The sequence below is a fragment of the Podarcis vaucheri genome (genome assembly GCF_965113315.1).
Source record: "Podarcis vaucheri genome assembly, chromosome: 3".
Classification (NCBI taxonomy): domain Eukaryota; kingdom Metazoa; phylum Chordata; class Lepidosauria; order Squamata; family Lacertidae; genus Podarcis; species Podarcis vaucheri.
This window is the reverse complement of record NC_138761.1, coordinates 13143427-13165614: the sequence shown is the minus strand read 5'-3', so window position 1 is coordinate 13165614 and position 22188 is coordinate 13143427. Positions and strand designations below refer to the sequence as shown.

The 22188-nt window shown below is 46.6% G+C and overlaps 1 protein-coding gene across 3 annotated transcripts in view; it reads left to right on the top strand.

The window, feature by feature from the left end:
* SPTBN1 (spectrin beta, non-erythrocytic 1) overlaps positions 1 to 17724 on the top strand; it is a 244607-nt gene extending 226883 nt beyond the window's left edge. For all 3 annotated transcript variants that reach the window (XM_082217182.1, XM_082217180.1, XM_082217181.1), the window contains 4 exons: positions 7506 to 7744; positions 9481 to 9654; positions 13816 to 13858; positions 16187 to 17724. In XM_082217182.1, the coding sequence (XP_082073308.1) occupies positions 7506 to 7744; positions 9481 to 9654; positions 13816 to 13858; positions 16187 to 16399 (669 nt within the window). In that variant the 3' untranslated portion in view covers positions 16400 to 17724. The remainder of the gene's footprint in view (positions 1 to 7505; positions 7745 to 9480; positions 9655 to 13815; positions 13859 to 16186) is intronic.
* The last annotated feature ends 4464 nt before the right edge of the window (positions 17725 to 22188 follow it).

Genomic DNA, 22188 nt, shown 5'->3' with positions numbered 1-22188 from the left:
AAGCAGGCAGGACCAGAGGGAGAAGTGGGTGGAGTAACAGATACAGCTGTTAGTACAGTGTGCTGGCTGCAGCGCAGCCATGCAAAAGTCAGACGTTTCTAAACATGCACCCACAGTTCTCTGTCCTCTATCCAAAGAGGCATTATCACAATTCATGGCCAAACTCCAGCCAGGCAACAGCATTACAGGGCCAGTGAGGGGACATGGCTAGGGAGAGTGCTGAGGGCCGGTTAGAAAGCCCTGGTTCTTGGGCCCGAGGTTCTCCACCCCTGACCTAGAAGTTAGTAAGTTGTTGAACATTCCAAGCAGTGTGAACCCAGCAACCACCAATAAAGCTTAAATGGAAGGACGCTACAAAATTAGTAGTCAGTGTGATCTTACTGTCTCGGCAACTTGTTCCAGTGTTCCTCTTCCCTAGCCAGTGAGTTGGTTATTTGGTGCATAAACCCCATTGAAAACCACAGGACTCTCTTAGTCCTTTTAAAGTAGGGTCTGGTTGGAGGGGGGAAAGAAGGAGAGAAATCCATGCAGATCATGTGAGGCTGAACACAGGACAACCTGTGTTCTTTCAGGCTGCCCTCCTGAACACAGTTACTAGGGAGCAAACCTTATTGCACTCAGTGGGATTTAATGTTTAGGATTGCAATCTGCAATAAAATAAAATAAATGCCAAAGGTCCATTAAAACTGTGGAGTTTTAATAGTGTGGGCATCCCTTGTTCCTGTTGCTGGGACTGTTCCCAGTTTTCCCCTTTTCCAAGCAAGTTAAGCCCTGGGGGGGGAGAGGAACCTTGAACACCTGCCTTCCCCATCCCTCCTAGCATTGCCTCCGGTACATATATCGGGAAAGGAAGCACCTTCATCTTCATATGCTCACCTGTCACACACAGATAAAGAGGATGCTTGCCTTTCCCATGCGCTGGCCCTCAACATGAGGCCTGAGGCACATGGGGAGCTCAGTGCCTTGATGCCCACCTTGTTTTTCATCCTACGGCAGGGGTGGGGGACACTTTTCAGCCAAGAGCAACATTCCCTTCAGAGGTACTTGCCAGTGGTGGGAGGAGCCAGAGGCTAAAGTGGGTGGGGCAATGAGTGAACATTTTACCTCTGCACAGTAGGCTAGTTTCTACGTTCTCTCTCGCACACATACACACCTCTCTGTGCTCCACCCAGGGAAGCAAAAGGCATTGCCAGAGTTCGAGGACACATTCCAGCCAGGCACCAACCCTTGGCCCTGCTGGGTCTAAGATTCTCCCCACACCTACTAGGCTGCAGAGACCTTGGCTTTTTTCATGACTCCAACCCTTCGCATTCCTAGAAGTTTAAGGGGAAAAGTGGGAGAGTAGGAAAACGTATTAATAGTGAAGGGAAACAGAAGGTGCATCCTCTTTGTTTGTTTAATTATTAGATTTCTATCCCACCTTTACTCCAAAGTGGCATACATGATCCTCTTTCCCTTCCTCCCCTTTTAATTCTCCCAACAGCCCTTTGAGGTTGCACTAGGTTGAGGGGCTTATACCTTTAAGGCTGATTCATAGCCCATATCTGAAACCTCTGCTCACTGACTCTCAAACCAGGGGTGGAGAAACCTGTGTCTTCTGCAGATCTTGCTAGACTCTGCGTCCCATCGCTCTGACCACTGGCTGTGCTGGCTAAGGTTGATGATGGGAGCTGGAGTCCTAACAGCACCTTGGAGAGCCACAGGTTCACACTCCCTTGCTCTCATTCCCCCCCCCCCTACGAAAGGAGAAGTGCAGGTTAGGGAAGAGGAAAGGAACCCTTAACAAGCGTGAATCTGCTATTACACGTTAACAGTTTTATTACATTTGTATCCCACACAAGGAACTCAGCCTTGAGGTATATTAGGCTGAGAGGTACTACTCAGTTACCTTCTCGGTTGAGTGGGAATCTCAATTTGGGCTCCATGGATCTAAACGTCAACCCTCTAGCCCACGCTTAGCCAGATGTTGTTGATCAACAGCTCCCATCATCCCTGATTATGGCAGGGCCTCAGGTTTGAGCCCATCAATTTCTAGAGGGCAGCACAGTGCCTACACCTGCTCTAGACACTTCCATTCTGTGTGAAGGTGGAGAACAGAGGATGGTGACCATAGTATCAAATTACAGATTTTTGGGTAGTGGTAGGGTGGCAACTGTCTTCTCTTGAAGGAATTCTGGGGAATGTAGTTCCGTGAGGGGGCTAAGGCAATAGCAGAGGCTGTAGCAGAGACTTGCTTGGCTTATTTGGAAAGAATTAATGACAGTTGAATTGGTATCTACTGTGAGTCTATCTGCTGCTACTGTAGGAGGAGGAAGGTGAGGTGTTTGAAGCCCTCAGTGAAACCCAGGGTTCATCTGGCAATCTTCACCTCTGAATTGGGACCATCAATCCACATGAAAAGACACATTGAAAAGGGAGAGAAATTCCACACTTTCAAAGGAGGGTGGGAAATTCTCTTTAACCTTACTTGATTGTGGGTAGCGATAAAGATTGCTAAACGTGCGTTCTGGGGTTGCAACGTCAGATTCAGTAATTTTGCACAAAAGTGGCATTAAGAAGATTTTTTGTTTACATAAACTTGGATTGTAGCATAGTCGATGGGCGGTTGCCTCAGCTGGTAAAGGTAAAGAATAATTGGCATTTGTTAGATGTCTCCAAATTTATTTGTAGTTTTGCCATTTTCCAATGCGGCCTTGATTTCCTCCCATGAAGAATTTCTGCTGCAATCTTTACCACCGGTATAAGGGTTAGTTAGTTATTAACCTTTATAATTAGCAAACCACACTTGATAAATCTAGTTTCCCTTTGCTGAACCTCTGAGTCTACATTAAGGTGTACTGGTTATCAGTTTAGTTTCTCAAAGTGTACCTGGCAACATTTGTGAGGTGTGAGAAGGCTAGGATTTTATTCTTCCATGCAACCATGTCTTTCTTCATTATCATACATGTCTCTCTCTCTCTTCCTCCCCCTCTCATCAGGATATCACCGTATAACTTCTTAATTCATGCTCTTTAGATTTCCTTATATCAATGTGTTGACATGTTTTGGTGCTTCCTTTACACCAGTTCTAGGTTGCTGCCCCTCAAAGTGCATTAAACCCAGCAGGAACCAGAGATGCCTTTTTGACCCTTGGCCAGGCAAAGGGACTGTTCCAAACCTGTTCTATCCTGTAGCCAAAAATGCCTAAGGGATGCTCAGTTTCCTCGTATAATGGCAACATAGAGCTCTAGCATTCAGGGGAAAACTGGAGGAAAAGATACCTCAAACCTGAATCTCAGGCAGCAAAGGACACTGCAGTCCTCTCTGTTAATAGCTGCCTACATTTTTTTGGTTCCGAAAAATTGTGGCATTTCACAGAACAACGCGTGGGTTGTCATTCCCTTACGCAGATCCCTTGATTCCTCGTCTAACAGTACAGAGGCTCAAGGAGGTGGACGACTGAATGTAGATCTTGATTCATGCACTTTGAAAAGCAAACTCTGGGGGAGCGGGGATGTATTCCATGTTGCGTCCCTCGCTGCTGTGTTGCATCAGGATTTAAATACCTCAAGAATCAGCTAACAAACTCAGCTGACTTGCAGTTAACCTTCCAATGATGACAACGTGTATTCATAACATGCTTGTGTTTATCTGTTGTTGTTGTTGTTAACCATTGTCACCCATGGTGTTTTGTCTGCATGCTCAAAGCATGTTTCCATTAAAGTTTTGTTTAGCTCTTATTATTTCCCCCTGTGTGTCACCATGCATCATTTGCATACATGCTTGTTATTGTTGTTATTATTATTCTGTTCATTGCGGGAACCGTTTCTGAAAGCAGGCTGCAAAAATACTGAAAAGCAATGTGACAGCTTTGTTCATAATCTTAACAAGATGGCTGTGCTGCAGCGAGCTAAAGCCAGATCCGCAGCAGTCTTCGCTTGCATGAACACAAGTGCCTTCCCTATGCTTCATTCCCTAGTCTCTGCCAGAACAGGCAAGCAAGCCCTGGGCAACCCAGGAGTCAGATGAGCAGCCTTAGAAGTTGCCAGAAACAGGCAAGAGTACAGAGGCTGTGTGTCTGGCTCTCAGGTTTCCCTCGGACCTGACCCACCTGTACTGCTGGGAAGGTGGCATTACCACAACGCACCGTATTTTTCGCTCTATAAGACGCACCTAGTTTTAGAGGAGGAGAACAAGAAAAAAAAATGTTCTCTCCCTCTCTGCTCAGCACCTCTCCAGCAAAGCGGGAGGAGAAACGGAGCCCCTTTCATTTCTCCTCCCACTTCGCTGAAGGGGTGCTGCACAGAGAGGGAAAGCTGTGCAGCAGCTCTCCAGCGAAGCGAAGGCAGGAGAGCAAGAGGGATCGATCCCTCTTGCTCTCCTGGCTTCAGGGATAGCCACCCGAAGCCTCCTGAGCGCAGTGGGAGCGCTCCCGCTGGGCTCCGGAGGCTTCACGTTGCTTTCACTGAAGCCAGGAAAGCAAGAGGGATCGGTGTGCACCAATCCCTCTCGCTCTCCTGGCTTCAGTGAAAGCTGTACAGCCTGCAATCGCTCCATAAGACGCACACACATTTCCCTTTACTTTTTAGGAGGGGGAAAGTGCATCTTATAGAGCGAAAAATACGGTGTGATATTGATGGCCTGGTTTGCAAATATAGTTGATTCTCCACTCCACGAAATTCCTTTATTTTTCCCAGTTGGTGGAATCTGAACGGAGGAGCGTCCACCAGTGGAGCCTGGTCCTTTTTGGTGAATCGGGCACTGCCCCACCAACCTTGGTCTGCCCTCCTTGTGCCACCACCAGTTGCCCTCCTACTTGCAGCTAGGCCAACGGGGCCTGAACTGCATGTCCCCTTCATCCTCTCTCTCCTGCCTCAGTGCTGCACTTGTAAAACTCAGCCGGGAGGAAGATGAGGACAGAAGTTGAATTAGTTGGCTCTTGCCTCCCATTGGCTCTGGCTATGCCTGTCCTGGGCTCTGGGTCCACCTTCTGTTGGTCTCCCCACTTTCTGCCCTGCCAGTCCCAAGGGGCACCAGCCCCTGCTGGCTCCCACAAGTCTCTCTTTTTACATTCCCTGCTCTAATGCAGTATATTCTCTACCAGCCTTTCCCAGCCATTGCGCCTGCCAGATCACTGTGACTATGACTCCCATCAGCCCTAGTCAGCATGGCGATGGTCCGAAACACCCGGAGGGCACCCTATTGGGAAAGCCTACTCTATACCTAGAGACCTCTGACTTAACGTCTCTCGCCCATTCATTCGAAACCTCCAAGGAAGCGAATTCAAGTGTCTCTACCGCGGAAACTCTGGTTCCATTATTTGATTTCTCTTTTACTAATCCTAGGAAGTCCCCCCTAGTTTTTGAGCAACGCCCACTTTCTCCGGATCTCTCATCCCCAAGTGAGAGTAACCATAAAAAACACAAAACTAAGAGTTAACATGGTTGGGGGGAGTTACGCACATTCAATTTAGTTCAGGATTTGGGTTCCCTCCTGGGACATTCAGTTATTTCATAAGGGGAGGGGGGGTTGATACTGTGCCAGCAAAACTTGACCTGGTTCTTGGTTCAAAGGATTGGGGTGAGGTGAGCTGGGTGATTTTTTAAAAAATGCTCTGGGTAGCTCGCAGTGCGAACCTGTAAATGTCTACTCAGAAGTAAGCCCCACAGAGTCCAGTAGTTCCTATTTCCATATAAGAGAGTATAGGACCGCAGCCTTAGAAAACAGCAGAATCTGATACATATTTATCCAGCTGTAAATCCCATTGTTTCCAGTGAAGTTGAGTTCACTAGGAGTAGGATTATGGCTGAAAGCTGGGAGGGAACGGGCTCACTGAGGAGGGAGCTCTCTGAGCCTCCCAAAGGAGGGCGTTTCAAACTCGGATGCCACTACCTAGAAGGCCCTACCCCATGGATGACTGGAGGCCTTTAGCAATTGGCCAACATACTGGAATGGGAGCCAATGGTACCAGCCACCTTTCCCAAGGATCAGCCCAAACAGTTGTAGCGAAAGTGGAAGATGTACAGCTTGCTGCGTAATAATTCTGCTGCTTCTGAATTGTCTGAATCCTGGCCGGAGCAGCAAAAAATGTCTTTTAATTACTGTGTCCTTGGCAAATCCTTGCTTCTCCTCGATGTGAAATAAAAAATTAAAAATGGCGCAGAGTGTTTGTAATCTACTACTAGAGCATTGAGCGGTGCTGGGCTTTAGTAACTTGCTAATAACCACAATCCCTACACTCCTCTGCGGGCTGCTACCAGTGGCTTTTCTGCGGCACAGAATTCCAAGTCCCGACTCCTTTAATCAATGTTATCCGTCCCGCCTGGGACCGAGCCACTGTTGCCAAAGATTAAAGTTTCAGGATTCCGGTTGTAAATGATTTGGGTGATGAAATGGCTGCTGAAGACATCACGGATCTGCCCAGTCAGAGCTGGCCCCGCTAGGCATCTCAGTTACAGTACAGCAGGCATCGAGACCGGCAAGGCGAGAGATGGCCAAGGCCTTGGTTCTGTCTTTGTCTTGGGGGTAAATAGACGTGTGGAGTTGAGTGGTTGTAGTGTTTTCCTGGCTCCTTTAACACCCAATCCGATCCACCCGATTCCAAAGTCCGACGATAAGAGACTTTGAGATAAATTAACGTTTTAACTGTCGACCCTGCCTCGTTCCACCTTCCTCTCCCCTCTAAACCTGCCTGTCTTTGACGATCCAACCTCTTCTAACTAGGACGGGGGACATGATAAAATTGCATGCTGCCCTCGGATATTCCCCACCAGTTTCTGCATGTCGTCTTCTGATTATGTTGTCACCTTGGGGATGGGTGTGCTGGAGTGGGGGAATTTGCAGGTGGGTCCGGGTCACATCGGGGTGCTTCTGTGAATGCTGTTAGCAGTACTCTTTCCACTGGCTTAATGCATCTATAGAGGTACTGCACAGACCCAACGGCAGTAACGTTGTAGATGCATTGAAAGGCGGCTGACGTGAATCAGTTGGATTTCCCCTCTTTTTTTTACGATCTTTCTGAACTTAACAGAAGTGAGATTCTTACTGTTGCAATATTGGAACAGTCAAAAACGCTTGCAGTGCGGCCACAATCCTGGGCCCAGTTTCTTATTCCCAGTTACGGAACAGCAAAGAATTGCGTTCTCTATAGCCTCTTAATAGAGAAGTCCTTGTTGCTTGTACAGTTTGCTTTTGCTCAATCATGGCATTTTAAGGATTTGATCAGCAAAGCCAAGAGCGGTAAAACTCTCACAGATGGGTTACCCTCTCCCTTTCTCCTGTTCCTTCACCTCTATCAATTGGGTACTAATCTAAATGATACCGTTCTAATTCCTCCAGCCCTCTGTTTCTTCAATGGGGAGGGGGCGAGAGTAGTTTTACTGGAACCCCCTAGGCTTTGGTACACAGCGTGGGGCCAAGCTTTGCAAACGGAACATTTAAGATGTTCTTTGATTAAACGAGAAAGTGCTGCGTGCAACAGCCTTGCCGCCGGACAGCGGCTTACGTGTCCCGCTCTTGTTTCTTAGATGGGAGAGTCGAGGGAAGCCAACGAAATGGTCAATGGAGCAGCGGACCAGAGGACAAGCTCCAAAGAGACCAGTCCCGTCCCGTCGCCGACGGCCGATCGCAAAGCCAAGGCTGGCCTCCAGGCCCAGACAGCCGCCACCCTCCCGGCCAAAACGCAAGAAGCGCCTTCCACTCTGATGGAGGGCTTCTTGCATCGCAAACATGAATGGGAGTCACACAACAAGAAGGCTTCAAACAGGTTTGTTCAGTTCGCTCCGTGCTTATCCACCTCTGGAGGATCCCCAGAGCTCCAGTATGTTCTTCCTTTGTGGTATACAAGTGGGGGTCATCGCCGCTTCATCACTGGATTCCCCCCCAAGTTTCCCCTTTATCCTCCTTCCCCCACCCCTATTTCCTTATTTCCCACCAACATCTTGTTAGAGACTTGCCACCACTCAGGTTTCTGGTCCCAGACCCCCCCGATTCCCAATACCATTTGTTTTCTTGTTCCCTCCTTACTTGCTCAAAGGGCGAGGGCTGCCCCCTCCAAATATCCTTTTCTCCTCTCCTCTTCCTTTGGACGCTGCTTTAGAGGGCTCTGTCCCGCTCTGCACTGTGGCCAGGCTCCACGGGGGTGTAGGACAAGGTGAGGTTCGAGCTGGAGGCAGGCTTCAGGCTGTGCTCGGGGAAACACGGGCCCCTGAAGTTGCCCCAGCAAGGAACGAGCTGAAACGAGGGGCTGTACCCCGGCTCACTCCGCCCGCCAGCGTCCCCCGTTCCGCATGCAACTACTAATCTCGCTACTCCCCTTCCCAACCACGTTTCCCTCTTCTGCTCCGCGGTCCCACTTTGCACCCCTGTTTTCACTTCCACCCCATGCCTGTGCCTCCTCCCCTCTCCTTCTGTGCAACCTCCCTTGCACACAGGCACACCTCCTCCGCGATAATCTCCTGCATCTTCCTCCTCCCATACATTGCAACCTCCGAAGTATCCACCTCGTGGTCCCTGTTCCTGGTTGCTGCTCACTCTGCAAGCAGGGCGGAATGTGTGTCCCAAAAATTCCTCTCTGCTCTCCTGCATTTCTCGGCTTTCCTCTTTCTGACTCTTCCTGAAGCCTAAGAATATCCTCCCTTAGCGTTGTCACTTCCTCTCTGCATGGCTGAAAGGAGAGGGGTGACCGCCAGCTATCCTGTCCTATGGCAGTGGCCCTCCTGCAAAGACTTACACAGACGGCGTGAGCATTCCGGATTCCTGCTCACAAGGATTCACAGCCAAACTCAAAACGCCTCAAGGATTTTTGTTGTCAGGCAGCATGCACATAAATAAACAGAATTTATTTATCTGTTGATAGGTTTGATTTTGGTCCCCTTCTATCTCAGATGCTTACAGCATCACACACTCTCCCCCCCCCCCCCGTTTTTGCTGGCTATTTTCGTCTTGAAATGTCAAGGTTTTAAGTGGATTGGTGGTTTTCATTGCATCCTGCTAGTTTCGTGTCAGAATCCTTTTTGGATCGAAAAAGGCAAGATAGAAATAACCAAGTAAACAATGCTGAATAAATGATGCATCCAAGTTGATAGCTTTCAGACTTGACAGCTTCCCCTCTGAAAACACTCAGCATGTTTACTTCCAAATAGTGCTGATATTTATCTACTCTCTCTCAAAATATCAGCGTTGGGTACAGCAATATAGAAACATTTTAGAAAACCATTAGGCACAACACATAAAATCATTAAGATGCAAAAACCCTAATGGCATAGCATTGAGAAATCTCTTCTGTTTTTGCAGACAACCTGTTCTCTCTGTCTCCCTCTCCCTTTTATAACAGAGCTGTGTCGTGCAAACTTTTGCCCATAAACCTGTTTTATCTTCTCGCAGAAAAAGAGCTTTGATTTGCTTATGCAATGCTGCAGCGTTAGAAAAGCAAGGAGGAAGCTGCGCTTATCCGTGACGGCGGCCTTAATGCTTGCCTTGTTGTTTCATTTTTCTCCCAAGATCCTGGCATAACGTCTACTGTGTCATTAACAAGCAAGACATGGGCTTTTACAAAGATGCCAAGGCTGCTTCCTCGGGCATCCCCTACCACAACGAGATCCCCGTCAGCCTGAAAGAAGCGACATGCGAAGTGGCAGTTGAATACAAGAAGAAAAAGCATGTGTTCAAGCTAAGGTAAGGCACCTCTTCCTGCAGGAGAAGGAGAGAGAGAGAGAGAGAGAGAGACTTTTCCTTTTCCCTACAGGGATGGGAACTGATAGTTCCCAGGCTCCCCGCACCAGCGGTTTGCAGACATTATCCACATCCACCGATCTTCTGAGCAACTGCATTCACTGTAGGAATAACGGAGACGACAGGAGGTTGAATGCAGGTGAGCTGTGCTGAATCACGCTGGCAAGCGTGCTCCAAGCAAGCTGCCGGCTAGCTCTGTAGAGGCTCCTTTTATTAGCAGAAGTCAATGCACGTGTCAGCAGGTGTTTCCCTAGAATGTTCCCCGATACTTGATTACGTCTGTGTTCCCTGCCATGCTCCAGCCAAGCGTTATGTCTAGTAAACAAATCTGCGAAAGGACAAACGGTCAAGGGGGAAATCCTGTTTTCTAGGCAAGAAGGCAAAAGGTCAGGCAAAGCAGGCGCAACGCTCCTTGACACACTGTTGCATGTCTGGTGCGAGGTTTGCCTTCGCAAAGCGGAGCGTTACCTCCACAATTCACAGCACAACCCCTGGGTGCTGCAGATGACATGGCCCTCTAGAAATGTCCCGAGATCAGTTCACAGGGGATATCTGGGTTAGGCCTCGTTCTTTCCCTTTAATTCCTCTCTTAAGGACTTTAGGGGACGCGGGTGGCACTGTGGGTTAAACCACAGAGCCTAGGGCTTGCCGATCAGAAGGTCGGTGGTTCGAATCCCCGTGAAGGGGTGAGTTCCTGTTGCTCAGTCCTTTCTCCTGCCAACCTAGCAGATTGAAAGCATGTCAAAGTGCAAGTAGATAAATAGGTACCACTCCAGTGGGAAGGTAAATGCCGTTTCCGTGTGCTGCTCTGGTTTGCCAGAAGCAGCTTAGTCATGCTGGCTGCATGACCCAGAAGCTGTACGCCGGCTCCCTTGGCCAATAAAGCGAGATGAGCACTGCAACCCCAGAGTCAGCCACGACTGGACCTAATGGTCAGGGGTCCCTTTACCTTTTAAGGACTTTAGAATCATAGAATCGTAGAGTTAGAAGTGACCCTGAGGATCATCTTGTTTAACTCCCTGCAATGCAGGACTATGCAACTGTCCTGTATGGGGATTGAACCTGCAATCTTGGTGTTAGCAGCAACACACTCTAACTAACTGACGTATCCAGGCTGAAGAGCCTGACTGCTAGATCAAGCCGAAGACCCATCTAGTCCAGCATTCTGTTCTGACTGTTGACCATCAAGATGGGTGTCCCCCTACTTGTGACTCCCAACAGTTGATATTCAGAGGCCTACTGCCTCCAGCAGTGGACCTACTCAAAAACCATTCTGTTCCAAAACTTGATAGGCTTGGTAAACTCTGGACATGTTAGTGTATAACAGCCTTTCTCAACCTTGGGTCCCCAGATGTTGCTGGACCACACTCCCATCATCCCTCGCTAGCAGGACCAGTGGTCAGGGATGATGGGAGTTGTGGTCCAACAACATCTCGGGACCCAAGGCTGAGAAAGGCTGGCGTATATGGCTCCAGAATAGGACCTTGCTTTTTTCCCTGTCATCCCATGTTACCATGAAGATGTTCCAAAGCTGCAAAGGACTGCCATCAGCATACAGATTCGGGGTCCTAGAGTTGCCAGGATCCTCTTTGCAATAGAACAAAAAGAGATTGCAAAAGGGTCTCTTTTGGAAGGGCTTTGAAATGCATAGCTGTCAACCTTCCCTTTTTTGCTGGAAATTCCCTTATTCCAGCGCCGCTTCCCACTGTTATCCCAGATCGTTAGATATCCCGTAGACTGTCCCTGGGACAAGTGAGGCTGCTGATCCCTTATTTTCAAATCTGAAAGTTGACAGCTATGTTGAAATGGCAAATGCAACTCAGTGTAAGGTAGCAAAGTAATATACACCGGGGCAAAAAATCCTCATATGGATGCGGCTTGTGGTCTCCCCACAAGCATCTTGTGGGGACAGGCAGCCCTGTTCAGGGAAGTTTTTAACGTGTGATATTTTACTGTATTTTTGGTTTTTATGGAAGCCGCCCAGAGTGGCTGGGGAGGCCCAGCCAGATGGGCGGGGTATAAATAATAAATTATTATTATTATTATTATTATTATTATTATTATTATTATTATTATTATCTTAATGTCCTCAGCTCTTCTACTTGCAATGGCACTACTACAGTGATTTTTGACTCTCTGTGCTGGAGGCATCAGAGAAGGTAGCATCCCTGCATTGCAGTGGGATGGACTAGATGACACTTGGTGTCCCTTCCAACTCTCCAGTTCCATGATTCTATGATCTTTAGCATCCCCACCACACCAGCCACTGGTTTGTGCCTTCAACACCAGTACCTTTCGGGTCCTCGTTCTCCCCCTGCCCTCACCGTTTGGCTTTCCGAGCTCAGACAGCAACAGCTCGTCTCCCAAGCAGCAGGGCAGTCTAATCCTTCTTCAAAGGTTTATACAGTGGTGCCTCGCAAGACGAAAAGAATCCGTTCTGTGATTCTCTTCGTCTAGCGGTTTTTTCGTCTTGCGAAGCAAGCCCATTGACGGATTAGTGGATTAGCGCTATTAGCGGCTTTTAGAGGCTTTTAGCGGCTTATCTGCTGATCGGATCAGCTGATAAGCGGCTTAGAAAAAGGGGGGGGGAAGGGGAAAAAACCAGCAGGAACTCGCAAGACATTTTCGTCTTGCGAAGCAAGCCCATAGGAGATTCGTTTTGCGAAGCACCTCCAAAACGGAAAACTCTTTCGTCTAGCGAGTTTTCCGTCTTGCGAGGCATTCGTCTTGCGGGGCACCACTGTAGTACGCTTCTCAAGTGTGCTTCTGCGTGTATCCCTTCCACGGCACCTTGCATTAAATGGTTCAGTGTCGAAAATGGTTCAGCATTACCTTAGCCCTAAGCAGTCAAGGCAAAGCAAGGAAGCCTTATCTAAGCAGTTCACAAAGGCAGGGGAGAGATTATTACGCTTATTAAAATAGCAGAGAACAACAGAGAGGCACCCAACCCATAAGGGGGGGTGGGGATTGATGCTTTCGGAAATTGTGAAGGTTCTTCATGGAAGCCAAAGAGAGTCCGAATGAGCAAGGATTTCTAGTTCTTGTATCTCATTGAGACTGAGCATCCCATCACGTTCCCCTGCTGAATTGGAGCACAGCGACACTGGAACCTCCAATCAGCCACTTGAAATGTGTTGCGCCCAGAATAAATATGAAAGGACCTCTGATGAGCACCTAATATTTGTCCCACTCTTTCAAGGAATTCAACATGCATCATCATATATAATTTTATTTTATAATGTATAATTTTAAAACCGCTGATTTTAATTTGGAAAAATGTTAGGCTAATGTTCTTTTTTTAAAAAAAAATCTGATTTTATCAGTAATTTTAATGTGTATTTTATACTTTATGTAAACCACTTAGAAGTTTTGGTGATTAAGAGGTATATAAATCTTGTTGAATACATTCAAAGGGAAGTGAAAATGTAAAAACTAACAGTCCAGCCTCAGACATCCCAGTTCTGCACCAAGAAAACACCCCTGCCAGGTATGAGCTGAACAAATTTGTGCAAATTGCATAATTTAGCCCACAGGTTTTGCTTGTGGAGAGAGCCAGCGTGGTGTAGTGGTTAAGAGCGGTAGTCTCGTAATCTGGTGAACCGGGTTCGCTTCCCCGCTCCTCCACATGCAGCTGCTGGGTGACCTTGGGCCAGTCACACTTCTTTGGAGTCTCTCAGCCCCACTCACCTCACAGAGTGTTTGTTGTGGGGGAGGAAGGGAAAGGAGAATGTTAGCCGCTTTGAGACTCCTGAAGGGGAGTGAAAGGCGGGATATCAAATCCAAACTCTTCTTCTTCTGCTGCTGCTGTTTTGCATGATTTATTCTGGCTTTGTTCATCGAGAAGAGGGAACTAGGAACACTGCAATGTACTGAAGTCTTACTCCCAAATTTCTGAAGTGCTCAGTCTACTTCAGGGATGGAGCACACAAGGACGTGTCGGGATACACGAGGTGCCTCTAAAACTGGGGTGGGCAGTACGTCCGCCGACAACGAACCTTTTGCGGGGTAACTGGTGCAAAAATAACAAGGTCCGCAGTTCCTGTTGCTCCCGATTGGTTGACAAGAGCACGTTCTTTATCCTGATGTTGTCATTCTGAATTTCAGGTTAACTGACGGCAATGAGTACCTCTTCCAAGCCAAAGACGATGTAAGTTTCTGTCCCTTGTTGGGTTCTTCTTCTTTTTCTAAAGTCATGTTGGTGCTGCTGGTGTCTTGCTGTTACCACGATCTCCTGAAGCCGCATTCTGCATAAAGCAATAGGACATCGGAAGCTAACGTACACCAAATCATCAAACTCACTACTGTCGATACTGCTTGGCATTCCAGACAGGGCACCTCTCCTGGCCCTCCCTGGAAATGCCAAATCTTGAACCCGGATCATGTGCGTTGAGCAGCAGCCCTTCCCCTTTTGAAATAATAATAATAATAATAATAATAATAATAATAATAATAATAATTTCATTATTTATACCCCACCCATCTGACTAGGTTTCCCCAGCCACTCAGGGCAGCTTCCAGGAAAATATAAAAACAATAAAACACCAAGCATTAAAAACTTCCCAGTACAGTGTCTACTGAAGTGTTTTCCAAACTTGGGACTCCAGCTGCCTTTGGACTACTAATTCCCACCATTTCCGACCACTGGACCTGCTAGCTAGGGATGATGGGAGTTGTAGTTCAGCAAGAGCTGAAGACCCAAATTTGGGAAACACTGGGCTTCTGGCTTGACAGACACCTTCACTCTCTGCATATGTGTTATGACATCGCAACGCTAGACAGCTTTGGAATTTCTGTGAGCTCCCGTTGCTCAGTCCCTGCTCCTGCCAACCTAGCAGTTCGAAAGCACGTCAAAGTGCAAGCAGATAAATAGGTACCGCTCCGGTGGGAAGGTAAACGGCGTTTTCGTGCGCTGCTCTGGTTCGCCAGAAGCGGCTTAGTCATGCTGGCCACATGACCCGGAAGCTGTATACCGGTAAAGCAAGATGAGCGCCGCAACCCCAGAGTCAGCCACGACTGGACCTAATGGTCAGGAAGCCCTGGAGTTCTTTTGGAGGTTGGAGTGGGGCTGTTTAAAATGTAAAGTGTGAAAGTTGCCTGAGTTCACCAGAATCCCTTAAGCCAGTGGTTTTCAACCAGTGTGCCGTGGCACCCTGGGGTGCCTTCAGTGATGGTCAGGAGTGCCACAAGCAACACTGGCCTCTGTCCCTCTTTCCTTCCCTCCCTCCTCTGATGCCCTCTTATGTATCTGCCTCCCAAAGGCTTGTGTGGCTGTTTGTTCCTACAGCCCTGGCTACGAGCTCCCCAGGTGAATGGTGCCTCTGGGACTGGCCAGGGAGTGCTGGTTGCCAGGAGCTGAGATGGCCTTAGAGTAAACAGGCCAGCGGGCGAGGAAGCCCAGATGGTCAGTCCTCCAGCACTTGCTGTTGGGAATGGACAGACAAGTGGGAGGCTGGGCAGGCAGGCACTGGCCTTTGTTTTGCTTGCTGTGTGCAAGGCCTGCCTGGAAGCTGAGTGCCTGGTGCTGAAGCGGAGCCTTTCCACCATAAAAGCCCAGCAGCACCTACTGCTGCCACCCAAAGAAAGGTGCCGGCCTCTCGTTCTCCTTTGGCCAGTCTCCATTGGGCCACTAAGGCCATCATCTTCCCAGGCCACTGTGGGACAGTGTGAGGAGACTACTCTCTTTGGGGTGCAGTGGCTCAGAGACCAGGGGTGGCGGCAGTGGCTGCCCAGTGGACTCCCAAGGAGAGGGGAAAGGAGAGGAGGCTGAGGGAACGCTCCACAAGGGAGGGTGTTCGAAAAAGGGTGAGAGGCTGCCAGCTCTGCAGGCAAGGGGTGACGTAACTGGGCTCCTGAGCCCCACAGGGGTGCAGCAGGAACAGAGTACAGTGGTACCTCGGTTTTCGAACGGCATCTGTTCTGGAAGACTGTTCGACTTTCAAAAAGCGAGGCGCAAAGGGCAGCCTGCAAATAGAGAAAATTGAAAAAAACTCAGTGGAAGCCACTTGACTTCTGAGGTGCAATCGAAAACGAAAGCATTTTCTTCCGGGTTTTCAGCGTTCGGCAATGGAGACTTTCGAAAATCGGGGTACCACGGTACCTTGGGTTAAGTGGTACCTCGGGTTAAGAGCTTAATTCGTTCTGGAGGTCCGTTCTTAACCTGAAACTGTTCTTAACCTGAAGCACCACTTTAGCTAATGGGGCCTCCTGCTGCTGCCGCGCCGCCACTGCATGATTTCTGTTCTCACCCTGAAGCAGTTCTTAACCCGAGGTACTATTTCTGGGTTAGCAGAGTCTGTAACCTGAAGCGTATGTAACCCGAGGTACCACTGTAGTTGGTTATGGGAGCCATGGGCACAAAAAGGTTGAGAACCTCTGCCTTAAGCTATTTATTTTCAAAGTGTGGGAAGGCCTGGGGCTCCTTGAAATCTCTCTCTCTTTTTAAACACCTTCCTGTCGTGCCTCCCCCCCCCCCCAGGAGGAAATGAACGCATGGATCCAGGCCATTGCCTCTGCGATCTCGGACAAAGCCGAGTTGTCCACAAGCACACACAGCACCCCAGCGACGAGCCGCGCCCAAACCCTGCCAGCCAGTGTGACAATAACCAGCGAGTCCAGTCCTGGCAAACGGGAGAAAGAGAAAGAGAAAGACAAAGAGAAGAGATTCAGCCTTTTTGGGAAAAAGAAGTGAACTCCCTCCTATCTTTTACACGCTGCACCTCTCTCGACCGTTCCAGTGGAATTCCAGCATGCAAGCTCAGAACCAATACATTACTCTCTGTGCCTAATGTTCCTCAATGTGATTTAATTTTTTTAAATTTTTTATTTATAGAGCATTTAAAACAAAACAAAAAAATACACAAAAAGATTCTAAAGTTACAAATACGTCTGAGGTGCATTGGGCAGCTTCTGAGTAAAAGAGAAGAGCCAGGTTTTTGGTTTTTTTTCCTTTCGTTGTTTTCCTTCCTTTTCTTTCTCTGGTTTTTTTTTCTTTCCTTTTTTTTCTTTTTAACGAGGTTAATGTAGATTAGATCTTTACTATTTAAACTGTTCCTCGATTTTTTGAGGCTGTCTTGAAAAACAACAGTGCCCCACCTTGCCCCAACCCATCACTATTTTAGTGTTATTGGAATACAAGGTGCTTGCAAAGTTCCTAAGCCCACAGAGACAGACACACAGAAACACACAGAGACCCTTTTTTCACTTCCGTCTGAGGTTGTCGCGCTGAGCCTTGGCCACTTGGTTCTCCCCACTGCGAATCTAACCCTGGTAAATGAAATGGTGGCTTATTCTCTTCTACCGTGACAAAGAGTGCAGCTCAACATTTAACGTACAGGCCAAAACCATTTCTATATCCAGGCATCTTGTTTATGTGAACTTAAAACATGGACGTGATGCTTTCTTTCCCCCCGTCACCGCCCCCCCCCCGCCAAAACCCCACATCCGGCAACGACAGTTAAGAATGTTGGTATTGGAAAAAAGAAAGAAAGACTTAGCATACTGATAACGGTTTTAAATAATCTGTAATTTTGATTTTTTTTTTTTTGCTGAAATACATTATATTGTATGTTTCAGATAATTCTAGTAAAAAAAAGTATAATAAGGCTAGATGTATAATTAAAAAAAAAACCCTTTAAAATCATCAATTAAGTGTAAAAGTGGAACTGAAGCATTTACTGGAAGAAGAAAAAACAAAAACAAAAAAAAATGTTACTCCAATGGTTAACTTGCTTGTCAGCAGCTACACTGTGTTATAATTTTGCTACATTACCTTTTGCTCTTTGATACATAGTGTGCATTTCTCTGTCACTGTAACTATTGTAATGAACAATTTTCATCTTACTGCACAATCAGAAAAAAAGAAAGAAATACATTTAATAGGAATGACTTCTCAATGACTGGGCCTGTAGTCAGGATAGTACTGGAACTGGCTTTCGGTTGTATGGAACTGTACCTCTAGACTTTTACCCTATCTGTTAAATATATGCTATGTCATTAAAATGCTTTTAAAACTAACCCTGGTATGTTCAGATTCCTGTTTCTCCCTTTAAAAAGTGGGTGGAGGAACCAAATATTGATTTGGGGAGGGGTAGGGTACGGGTGGCGCTGTGGTCTAAACCACTGAGCCTAGGGCTTGCCAATCGGAAGGTCGGTGGTTTGAATCCCCACGATGGGGTCCCTGCTCCTGCCAACCTAGCAGTTTGAAAGCACGTCAAAGTGCAAGTAGATAAATAGGTACCGCTCCGGCGGGAAGGTAAACGGCGTTTCCGTGCGCTGCTCTGGTTCGCCAGAAGCGGCTTAGTCATGCTGGCCACATGACCCGGAAGCTGTATGCCGGCTTCCTCGGCCAATAAAGCGAGATGAGCGCCGCAACCCCAGAGTTGGCCACACCTGGACCTGATGGTCAGGGGTCCCTTGACCTTTATTATGGAAGGTCTTGATGAAATCTTATTTGGATAAACATGGGAAGCTGGGATTAGGTAGATTTCCACATGAGAGGAGAGTGGCACGGGGGGGGGGGACGACGACACAAATATTTCCTTTGGGTTCAATCCTTTGTGAAGCAGTAAAATTGGAAGGGAAATGAGGCATTCATACTTGACTCTAATTGAAACACAAACTAAGTGCACTTAATGACCAACAAACATTATATATAACCTTCCAACAGTTTGACTTCACCCCCAAAGGCACCCTCCTCCTTTGTCTCCCAGAATAGATGGATGCCACCCAACTGGACTATCTGCTCTTCCTTATAGATTCAACCTCCCAGGATCCTGGTATGTCCATTGTCACCTCCGTTTTATATTACAGTGAGTGTGACCAGCTGGCAGTGGAATTCACAAACCGAATGATTTGACACCCTTTGCCAAACCTGGCATTCTGATCTTTTCTTTCTCCCTTCACCTCTCTCCCTCTGCATCTGGACTTGTGGCTTATGAACATGGGAAGTAGCATTATCCAGAGTCAGACCATTGACCCAACAAGCTCATTGCCATGTACACTCTGCCTTGCAACCTATCACCACCCCAAACCTTGCTATCTTCTTGGTAAGGCAGCCTCAAAGCTGAAAAAATACCATGTTTACCTTTTTTGGCGAAATTACGTCGCGAGAATTAGATTTGATGACGCATTTACATTTGCCAGCAAATTCTTCTTTGGTTTCAAGCTTTTGGAAATTTTGGTGCACGTTCAATTCAGTGGTGCATTACATTGGATACTGTACAGTAATGCTTATTTTCAACTTCAGCTAAATCACAGGGTTGAGTTCTGCCATTGGTTTTAATGCAGAGACACAGCGCAATCTCGTAATTTGTTCCAAACATGGCAGCTGTGATGCACAGAAGCAGATCCATGCCTCCACATCTGTGACTTTACTCTGTGGGAATTAATAGGTAAATTTGCCAGCGCAAGAGTATTTTGAACTGCAGCTCCTTTCCTTAAGGTTGCATGCACAAAATACAGTTAAAGCACATCTCGCACCACCACAAGAATCATGGGAACTATAGTTTATTAAGGCTGCTGGGAACTGAAGCTCTGTGAGGGCTTAGCTATGGTCCTAAGTATCTTTCAGAGAAAACTGCTGTTTAAAACAACCTTCATTTAGCTGATTACAGGGCTGGTGCGAAGTGAACTGTTTTATCTGCAGTAAGAAAGAAGAGAAAATGCGCTTTTACAAAATGCAGGGGTTTTTTAAAAAATATTTTAGTAGTTGCCCTTTCTCCGTGTATTTATACTTGATTCATTGCACCTTTTATATGCCTGTTTTCTTTGTCCATGAAGTTTTCTTGGCAGGGATACTGGAGTGGCTTGCCTGTTCCTGCTCCAGGTGGATCACGTTTGGTCAAAACTCTCCACTATGACCTGTCCATCTTGGGTGGCCCTGCATGGCATAGCTCATAGCTTCTCTGAGTTCTTCAAGCTCCTTCGCCACGGCTAGGCAATGATCCATGAATGGGCAGACAGGAGTGCTTGGCGTGCTCTGGTCCATGGAGTCACAAAGAGTCAGACACGACTAAACAACGACAACATTGCACCTTAAACATGGTGCTAAGTAACTGGAGGGCAATACAAATATTAGCAGATTTGCATTTTCCCACCCTGCAAAATAACGTGGGTGGGATTCACCTAATTAACCCCATCAGCAAAAGCCCTGTGCAAGTGCTTCTCTCATTGGCAGAAATTGGCTCAGGGGTGTGTGTGTCTTGAAAACCACTAGCATTGAGGAGGGGAGTGGGGTGGTTCCATCTGACAAGCTGATACTCATGTGCAGAGATTGAACATTTATAATAGTCTTCCCATACACCACGCATCATGTTCAGATGTTGCCCATCGACAGTTAGCATCAGACTGCAGACAGAGCAAGGGCACACTGGTCACGGTCTTTTCTACTGTTGTGAGATTTTCCCACTTAAATTATAATAATTATTTGCATATTTGCATATTGCAATTGCCAGGCCATGCCCCGTCCTAGGCTACACTGGTCTTACTCTATGCTCTTCCTGGGTGCTTTTGCTCCACTCAAATGTGTTCCTGAACTGACTTAATACTATTTACTTGCCAGAATGGAGGGTGAAGAATGCCTTGCTCCCTGGCACCTTTAGCTAAACCATTTCTAGTGGGAAGTTTGTCAGCTTCCCCAAGCCTCAAAGATTCACTTCAGCGTACATCAAAGAGTAATAATACCACTTTTCTTCATTTCGTAACCAACAGCCCAGGTTAAAAATAAAATAAATAGAATCACCTTTTGTATCCTGCATCTCTGTGTGTGCTACTTTGGCACATTACCAGAGGAAAGGAAGCCCTAATGAACAAAGCATTTATGCTCTGAAAGCTCTGTTGCTGTTTATAGAAAGCTCAGCCATAGCAACCAAGAACAGGAGTGTCCCAACAGATCTTAACTGCCATGAGAGCTGTATTGGTGGGGAATAGTTCCTAGAGCAATTAGTTCGACATCCTCCTGCTCTGTTGAAATTCAACAGCTTAACTACATAATGCAGAATGTGAAATTTAACCTAAATCAGTATGATGGGGTTCTGATGCTCCCCTCACTTAGTCTCCTAGGAAATCAAAACACACAGAATTTCACTAATGTGTATGCGGTTCAGAGGAATATTATCCTGAACAAATAGAGTTATCAGATCGTTTCAGCAAAACATTTCACACTGCACCTGTCCAAATAATAGAAGCTGCAATTCTAGGCAGATTTCTTGGAACTAAATCCATTTACCCTGGTGCCCATGCCCACCCCCAATGTATAATAAAGATTGATTTTTAAATCAACATTGTTTGGAATTTCTACGTAGCATGACTTGGAAGTGCATTGTGCCTTGGTTTGTTTTTTTAAACCACTGGGCACAGGAGCAAGAGAAATGCCTAATTTTAACAAGGTTATGTTCCTTACCAAATGTACATCGGTGAATCATCTAATCTATAAACTAATACAAAAACGTCTGGGTTTCTTTGCAGGTTTGGTTGTGGGGAAGTTTTCCATTAGAACTGCTTGGTGCACAAACAGGAAACGAGTGTGATTATTAAGTAAGGACTGTAACCTGGGCTCCAGGGAAACAAATCATGCCTCTGTATCAAGGAAAAAAAAGGGGGGAGGAAGAGCATTGGAGGAGGAGGAGGAGGAGGAGAAGAAGAGGAAGAAGAAGAGGAAGAAGAAGAAGAAGAAGAAGAAGAAGAAGAAGAATAGTAGTAGTAGTAGTAGTAGTAGTAGTTTGGATTTGATATCCCTCTTTATCACTACCCGGTGGAGACACAAACCCGGTTCCCCAGATTACGAGTCTACTGCTCTTAACCACTACACCACACTGGCTGCAGCAGTTGCAGAGGGAAAAATAAGATGGAAGGAAGTTGGAGAAAACAAATGCCAGCCTTCCCAACCTGGTGCTCTCGAGATGTTTTGGATTATATTATATTATATTATATTATATTATATTATATTATATTATATTATATTATATTATATTATATTATATTATATTATATTATATTATTATATTATATTATATTATATTATTATATTATATTATATTATATTATATTATATTATATTATATTATATTATATTATATTATATTATATTATAATATTATATTGTAGCCTTATGGGGCTTTGCCCTCGGGTGGGAAAAATATTGCGCCTGGGAAAGGGAAGTGGGAGTCAACAGAACCTCAATGAATAGTTTCGGAGAAAAGGCTTTTATTTCTACCATCCATGAACTGGTAGAAGGAGCAAGTGTGATAAGTCACAAAAAGCATGCATGAGTTCACAATCATGTGCACAAGCATATATACCCTTCCAGTTCCTTCCTCCTTTCTCCTCCCTCAGGAGTCCTGCCCCATGTTGAGGTTCCTCTGAGCATGAACAGAAAGCTGTCTTGGGACTATTGTGGACTCTTGGCAGGAAAGGGGGTGAGGGGGTTTTCAGAGTGTTCCCGTTGTTTCATTCTTGTGCTTTGGCATGGTTCCCGGAGAG